General features: G+C 42.6%; 1 protein-coding gene across 3 annotated transcripts in view; it reads left to right on the forward strand.

Annotated features, from left to right (window-relative positions):
• LOC137436480 (uncharacterized) overlaps positions 1–8,976 on the forward strand; it is a 110,032-nt gene that overhangs the window by 39,526 nt on the left and 61,530 nt on the right. For all 3 annotated transcript variants that reach the window (XM_078786453.1, XM_078786451.1, XM_078786452.1), the window contains exon 9: positions 5,587–5,659. In XM_078786453.1, coding sequence (XP_078642579.1) covers positions 5,587–5,659 — 73 coding nt within the window. The remainder of the gene's footprint in view (positions 1–5,586; positions 5,660–8,976) is intronic.

Genomic DNA, 8,976 nt, shown 5'->3' on the forward strand with positions numbered 1-8,976 from the left:
ATACTGCTCTCCCCTCTGGGCTGGTGCTCCTGCCTCACACCTAGCTCGCCTTCACGCTGTTGAAACCAAAGCATTCAGAATCATTGGAATCTCCCGCGATGAAGCTAACTCCAAGGGCCTCTCACTCACTCACCGCAGGCAGGTTGGTGGTCTTTCCGTCTTCTACCGACTCCTCTCTGGCCTTGCCCCCCCAGCTCTCTCTGGGCTCTGTCCCGCAAATATTCCTACAGGTCGCACAAGATATGCCTGCAACCCTCTTATGGTTAAACTGCCAAAATCAAAACTCTCTGCTCACCTTCACTCCTTCATTCCTCTTTTCTCCCGCCTCTGGAACAAACTCCCTCGCTCTCTTCAATCCCACTCCACCCTCCAAGTCTTTAAAACAGCTGTTCACCACCATCTCTTATCTTCCCCCATCCAAAACCTTGATCTTTTCTACCCCCGCTAATTTCACCCCAATTCCACTTTTTTGAAATACCAACTTCTGTCCAGGAAGTCCTTGGTGTCCTTGTGCTTTATGCTTCTCCCCCCCCCCCCCCCCCCCCCTTCCCATGCCTCCTCCCCCCGGGCCCTCTCCCTTCCACATATCTCCCTGCTCTCGGATGTTGTGTTTGTGTGCTTCCCCTTCTCTCCCCATCTTGTCTTCCGCTCCCTCTTTTTGGGTATTTTGTTTGTCTGGTTGATTTGTTTGTGAAGTAAATGTTAGCTCTTTCACGAGCCTCGATTCAGTATACAAAAAAAAACAACAAAACCTTAAACACATTTACTCATTATTTTTTACATCCCTCAAGAAAAATATTGTCGTGAATCTGATGGCCCTCAACACAAAAACATTTGTCACAATGTATAAAAATATTCCAAACAAGGTTATAATTGTCGTACCAAAGCTTTAGCAAAAATCTTGTAATCCACTGTTAGAAGTTAAATTGGCCACCAACTCCTGATGAGATGTGGAACTCCTTTCTTCAGAAAGAGCATCCCCACTGCTCTATGGCAGCTGAGTGGAAGTTTACCACCTTCTTCAGCTTCCTCAAGCAAAGGGTCCGGAAGGTCGTGCAAAACTGTACTAGTAGGCCATCAAGAGGTGGTGCTGTTCCAGTAGCCAGACATGAGTGATTGTTCAAGTTCAACCAGCATCAAGCCAGTTCCAAGCTTCACTTCATAATCGCCTCTTGCCTGCAAAAGATTCCACTGCATTATTTTGCACATCCTCATTGGAGAATAATTTAGTGAAATGATCAGAGATAACCCCCTTTATCTGGCTTTGTGAGACATTGTCAGCCTCTGGCTTTCTGAAGAACCCTCCTTCCTGGGAGCCCCCATGATCCGAATTCGAAAAATACAAAATCGAAAAATCTAAGATCGAGCGATCCTGCAGACCATTGAGTAGAATGACTTGTCGGTTTTCAGAGCAATTGATTGGTAAATAAGGGATAACTAGGGATCTGGAGTTTCAGAGGGTAACCCCACCTGGGGGGCCCCATAATCCGAAATCGAAAAATGGAAGCCTAAGTGATTGTGTAAGCTACTGTCTTGTATTCACGTGTCAAGTTGCAGAACAATCAGCCAGATGATAAGAGAATAATAGCAAAAATAGCAAGAAGTTAACGGATGGACGACTGGACGGACAGACATCCGGACATCACAACCTATTTTATAAGTTAATTTCTTCGAGAATCGAGATTGGATGACCTAAAAATTATTAGTGGGTGCATTTAATTTGTAGATTCAATCCATGCTAAGTCTATTGAAAGCACCCATGGCCTTATAATTTGCAATATCTTTCAGAAGTGACTTTCTCCACCAATAGCTTTTGCTTCTGCACATCTGGACTTGTTGCTAAGTTTCCCTGTAGATTCGTAATCTCTTTCCAAAACTTTGCTTTTCTTCCTTGCTTTGTCTCTATTCTTCCTTGCTTTGAAATAAACATTTGAAATTGCTGGCAGAACACCACAATTTGTGTCTTTGCATCGTCCCACTAAGTTTTCAGATTTACAAAACTATCTCTCCTGCGAACGAGTGAGTTCCTGTCACACCATGGGAAAGGCTTTTTGAAACTAAGTATTACTCAAGATATCTGTATTTAATTTGCAATTAGAACCTCCCCCTTCCCCTCCCCCTCCTTCCCCTCTGTCAGTCTAAAATCATTCTAAAAAAGAGTCGGTCTAAAATCCAGGAGAACTTGGCTGTGATCTGAGAAACCTGAAGGAACAATATTTGTTCTCAAAACCTCCATCATCTGCCTATTCACATATAACCGATCTAACTTTGCTCACGGGACAATATTCTTGACTTTTCACCATGAAAAACCACACTCTTTAGGTTGCTGAACCCTCCATCAGTCATTAAAGAAAAATCTCCGAACAGCCGCTGTTAAGGGCTTAGCTGACTCAAGGAGAGGTTCTGCACTTGCGATCTAACACAGGATTTAGAGTGCAATTAAAATGCCCCACTGCCTATCACAATGAAGTCCTGGGACCCAATATTCCTTAGTTCAGTCAATTGCAGTGATGAGTCATACCTCTCTTTACTTTTGGTTGGAGCATATGAGATCTGATCAAGGGGTTTTGGCACAAAATTTATTGTTGGGAAATTAAGTACAGTAAGACCCTGGCGGTACAGTAAGTAATTAAGTACAGTGACATTTGCGGGAGATACGTTCCTGGACAATTCCGCGAATGGTGGGACATTGCTTCAATGGGAAAATGAGGGATGGGTTCCTGGAGTTTCGTGATTCATAAGGGAAAATTTGAAAAGTTAAATAACACGAATGCACATAATTACAATTTCATTAAAATGCTTACACATAAAAATAGAAATATTGTAAACATTTCCAAAAGGTTAGCTCACTTGCTGCGAGTGTCATCTTATTTTATCGAAAACGAACCGTTTGTTTTGCTTCAATCTTGCGTGGTCCCGAAAGCGCGTTTGATCCCGGAAATAGTTGCCATTTTAACTGCTGGAGTGTTTAAGCGAGAAGATACAGTATCCTGTGTTGTTTTGCAAATATAGACGTTGAGTTTAAATTGCATAATGTTAAATGTCCTGACATCACAGTCCATGTGTTAGAATTTCATTTCATTTTAGATCCAAAATAAAAGATCATTTTTACTTACCGTAACATGAACCTGATCGGCGCAAGATTTGCACCTTATATTACACTTTAATTGTGTGCTGACTAAAGAAATCATAAGACTTAAAACTAACCAACAGATATATAATTAAAATAAATACTCGTGGTTCCTGATGAAACAATATATGATAAAAGAATTGTGCAACCCATGTCAGAACCCATCTATAATCTTCTCCCCTCCCCTCCCATCCCCCCCCCCCCCCTGCCCCCGCTCACCCTGTGTGTGAGGGTTTGCGATCGTCTCTCTAAGCGGGGCTTTTTCCTTAAACAGAAAATACCAACAATGTTCGGGATGGTGAAAGCCCGTAAATATGCGAGGCATAGGGCCGCTAATGTAGAAACAGGTCACATTTTATGAACGGGGTTTGCGAAAGTCGAATCCGCGAATGTCGGTGTTTCACGGTAGGCTATCGAGATAGTAAAGAAGTGGCATTGTGGGAAACACTTGTTCACATAAAACCTCTGGCAGGAAGCCACCATCTTGTCAGTCTTGAGTTTTTTGTGCAGACATGGTTATTTTTCTGTTGCATTGTAAAATGTCTGACTTGAAGGAGCAATGTATGTGAATCATATCTCATGTAAAACTCAGTAATACAGCTGTGGAAACCTATGAGATGTTAAAAACTGCATTTAGGGATGCAAGTCTCAGCTGTTCGAAAACATTTGACTAATTTCTTCGGTTTAAAAGTGGCCAAACTTCCGTCTGATTATTCACGCTCTGGCCACCCACCACTCTTGCACACTGAGGAATCAGTTGCTCATGTTCGTGACACGATTCGTGATAACAGATGATTGACGATTTGTTAAGTGGCGGAATAACTTGGCGTCTCCTATGTCACATGCCAAACGATTATGACTCAAGATTTTGGAATGAGGTGGGACTTGGCGAAGTTCGTCCCATGGGTGCTCACTCTGGAACAGAAGGACCATCGCCTCAGTGTCTCAATACCTCATCGATTGTGCAGGAAATTATGAAGCTCAGCATCATTACAGGTGATGAGACTTAGGTGTATGGCTACAACCCCAAGACTTTTATTGCTACAAGTGTCAGTCATCTCATTGGGAGACCTCTGGTCTAATTGGCTCATCGCTGGGCAATACGCAATGGAGTATGGGCATAATTTGGATGGGAGACATTCCGTTTAACATGTGACGTTTCATCGTTGGACATGGCTGTGTCCATAAAATTGCTGGGAAATTCACCAAGGTAGAGTTTTCATTTAAGATTATGAAGTGATCTTTTTCGTTTCAGATTATGATGTGAAAAATTCCAATAATATCGGATTTTCGGTTTTCGTTTGATTTTGTGAGATTCTCACGTTAAACCAGTGTCAATTTGGCAATGCACTTACACTGACTGTCCACTAATGTTCTAGCCTAACATTTTATATTTTTAGCTCACCTGGAACGGAGTTCTGGGGAGCTTATGCGATGGCGTGTCGTCCCTCTGTCAGTCCGTCCGTGCGTAAACACTTGAAACTTCTTCTCCGAAACCGCTGATGTGATTGCGACCAAATTTGGCACAATGATATTTGTTGTGTTGTGACTATAGTTTGTTCCTGACATAAAAAAAAATGGTGTCTAAGGGGGTTTACCAGGGATCAAAGTCGATCCAGGTTTGACCCCCCAAAAGAGGAATTTGATTTTTCCTCTGAAACTACACACAATACTTTGATGAAACTTGACCACAACCTTCATCACCTGTGATGTACTGAAGATTGTTCATGGCACAGTGAAAATCGAAGTCTGAGGGTGTCTATGGGGGTCAAAGTGGGTCCAGGTTTGACCCCCCCAAAATAGATATTTGCTTTCTTCGCTGAAACTACACACGCAATTTCGATGAAACTTCACCACACCCTTAATCACCCATGATGTGCCAATGTTTGTTAAAGGCATTAGAAAAACTGGGGCCTGAGGTATATGGGGTTGTGGGAGGGGGAGGGGAGGCCTCTGGTCTAATTGTAATGAGGGGGGTCTAATTGTTTCGAGGGGGATTCCCTCAAAAATAGGTATTTTTTTGTTTGTTTGTTTGAACTCTTATGATTATGTTAGCATGATTCCACATGCTGCCCTGTCTTCTAGCAACCATTGAAATTGGTTTAAAATACCTTTAGTCAGTGCAGTATACTGTTTATTCTACCAGGAGAGCATCAGGGGTATTTCCCCTTTGTTTAATACCACATTTTGGTTCTTGTTGTTCCACTTTAAAAAAATTCTGAAAAGAAAAACTTTCTTATGGCATTCTACAGTGTACTGTGACCTAAATTCTGAAGATATCAATTTGATTTGTCAATACCACAATAAATCGGATACTTGATTTTCACTTATTCTTTCCCTTTCCCTTCCCACTTGTATTTTCCCTTTACACGTGTATTCTTCTTCTTTACAATGATGTGAGCAGTATTTTGTTTTGTCAAATTCTGATTATAACATGTTTGGCTCCTGTTTTGCAGAACTACAGCCGCTACTTATGTTCATGATTCCAGCAGCCGTTCTCACGCCATCTTCACCATCCATTTCACACAGGTTAATTCACCATTTGTCTAAATATCTGAAGTAGTTTTCATGGCTTCTGTTTCAACTGCTTATCAAGGAATTTGGTTCAAGACACTTTACTATTGGTTTTGAGCACTCCACAATGTGACTTTTCAGGAAGAACTTTATCTCAATTCAACTGCTCAATAAAATTGCCATTTTTCAATTTGAATATTTTTTATTTTTGAAACAGATTGAAGAGGTGTGTGTGTGTGTGTGTGTGTGTGTGTGTGTGTGTGTGTGTGTGTGTGTGTGTGTGTGTGTGTGTGTGTGTGTGTGTGTGTGTGTGTGTGTGTGTGTGTGTGTGTGTGTGTGTGTGTGTTTAGTAGTGTTAGTGTACTGTTTAAAAATTTTGGTTATTTTCACTTTTGTGGTGCTCTTCCCCATAAGTCAGTGCAGTAGTGCAGTCAGTCGGTGCATAACTTACTCTGGCGGACTTCCTCTCTAGTCGTAGTCAACGTGTGGCCCTGAATGGGTTTCTCTCATCTCCTCTTCCTGTTCAGGCTGGAGTTCCTCAAGGCAGTGTTCTGGGCCCTGTGCTTTTTCTGGTCTTCATCAATGATCTCTCTGACTCTCGTGAAAATCCTCTCTATCTCTTTGCTGATGACTCCACTCTCTGCCGCTCCTTTCTTCATCCCTCAGATCGGCAATCAGCAGCCTCCTCACTCTCTGCAGACCTGGACAAAATCACAGACTGGGCAAACAAGTGGAACATGTCTTTCAATCCTGACAAATCTCACACTCTTACGATGTCTCTCCGAAAAGACCGAATGGACAACCCTCCCATCTACTTTCTGAATAATCCTCTCCAAGAAGTTCTGTCACTCAAGCTTTTGGGTCTCACTATCTGCCATGATCTTTCCTGGGAAAACCACATTTCCAAGCTGGCCTCCAAAGCCAGTCGCCGACTGGGCATCCTCCGTCGTGCAAAGTCCTTCCTTGGCACACCTGAGCTCCTCACCACATACAAGGCTTTCATCCGCAGCTCAATGGAGTACTGCTCTCCCCTCTGGGCTGGTGCTCCTGCCTCACACCTAACTCGTCTTCACGCTGTTGAAACCAAAGCGTTCAGAATCATTGGAATCTGCCGCAATGAAGCTATCTCCGAGGGCCTTTCACTTACTCACCGCAGGCAGGTTGGTGGTCTTTCCGTCTTCTACCGACTCCTCTCCGGCTTTGCTCCCCCAGCTCTCTCTGGACTCTGTCCCCCAAATATTCCTACAGGTCGCACAAGATCTGCCTGCAACCGTCTTATGGTTAAACTGCCAAAGTCAAGAATCTCTGCTCACCTTCACTCCTTCATTCCTCTTTTCTTCCGCCTCTGGAACAAACTCCCTCACTCTCTTCAATCCCACTCCTCCCTCCAGGTCTTTAAAACGGCTGTTCACCACCATCTCTTATCTTCCCCAATCCAAAGCCTTGATCTTTTCTACCCCCGCTAATTTCACCTCAAATCCACTTTTTTGAGGTGCCGACTTCTTTCCTGGAAGTCCTTGGTGTCCTTGCGTTTTATGCCTATCCTGCCTCCCCCCAGGCCCTCTCCCTCCCACACATCTCCCGATGTCCCTGCTCTCAAATGTTGTGTTTGTGTGCTTCCTCTCCTTCTCTCCCCATCTTGTCGACTGCTCCCCTTTTTATATACTTTGTTTGCTTGTTTGTTTGATTTGTTTGTTTGATTTGTTTGTTTGATAAATGTTAGCTCTTTCACGAGCCTCGACTCTGTATACAAAAAATAAAAAAAAACAAATTTCTGTGAAAGTCAATTTAATATCAGTTACCTTTAAGTATATAAAAGAAATTAGGAAATTCAAAAAGATTTATTTTTGCTCTGTATTTATATATATCCTGTTAGGCTGACAGCATGGCCTACAGGTGCGCACACTCACCTATAAACCATCTAGCCTGGGCTTGAATCCAGACCCAGCTATAAACTGTCATCCTGGTGTTTCACAGGCAGGTGATTCATGTGTGTGCCATCTCTCGAATGGATGTTAAACGGGCGTTCCCTCTTCCGGCATTAGTTGGTGGACGTTAAAGATCCCACGATGTCCTTTATGAAGAGTCAGACGAATTATCGCCAGCAACATGAACTAATTAGAAATCCCTGCCCTGACCTACAGGTGGCATTGCACCCATGGCACAGCTTTGCCTTCCAGCCAATTCATTAATATTTTCATTAAAGTCATTGCTGTTCTCTCATTTGCTTGGATTTACCATGGGTTGCTCGGTGATTTATTTGTTTTAGTATTACTTTTTTTTTTGCACAAAAATATGGAAAATATATAACGACGGATAAAACATGGAAACATGACAAGGGCAGTTACATGGCCTGAACTATACTGCCCAACTTTGACAAAAGGAAGCAAGTGATTTACCGGAGAAAAATGAGTTAAGCAGCCCAATCGCATCATGGAAGCAAGTGGCTTCCACTGGCACACATATTTTTCTAACATCGGTCTGATTTCAGCCTTAACTGCCACTGCCATTTCAGCATTTCAGGTCCCCCCCCCCCGTCCCATTCCCCCCTCTTCCTATGCCCCCCCCCACCCCAAAGCCCTCTCCCTCTCACAGATCTCTCGATGTCTCCATGTCTCTCGGTCTCTGCTCTCAAATGTTGTGTTTGTGTCCTTCCCCCTCTCTCCCCCTCTCTCCCCATCTTGTCTACCGCTCCCGATGTTATATGTTTTATGTGTCGGTTTGTCTTTCTGTGTGATTAATGTTCGCTCTTTCACGGCCTCGATCTTGCATATAAAAAAAAAAACTAAAAAAAAACGAAGCAACTACCAGCACATGAATGATTTTAAATAACAAAAGGAAGCAAGTCGCCAAACATGTTTTTGTAACCTACTTTCTTAATTTTGTCAAAGATGGGCAGTAATATATCATGCTTCTCATTCAAGCATCGACTTTGCCTAATACAGGTTATAAAGATCATGGGTCAGAATTGTGGATAAGAGATGGTGTACTGCTTGGTTGAAGTCCGAGAGGGAAGAGTGAGACAAAACAGCCTCTGGAAGTTGTGTCCATAGATGAGAAACAAGGAATATGAGTCAGCCTGGATTTTGGGAGTTTAACCAAGATGCTGAGCGAGGAGCAGAAGCCTATCCAGAATTTATTGGATGGTACGGAATCTATAACTGATGGTCAGAGATCAGACTGTTTGAAAACAGGGAATATTTGACATCAGAAGCAATGATTGATCCAATGACTTAGCTTTTATTTTATTTTTTTTTATTTTATTTTATTTTTATTTTTTTTTTTATTTTTTTTTTTTTGTATACAATATCGAGGCTCGTGAAAGAGCGAAC

This window comes from Myxine glutinosa, chromosome 11 (genome assembly GCF_964187855.1).
Source record: "Myxine glutinosa chromosome 11, kmMyxGlut1.1, whole genome shotgun sequence".
Lineage (NCBI taxonomy): Eukaryota > Metazoa > Chordata > Myxini > Myxiniformes > Myxinidae > Myxine > Myxine glutinosa.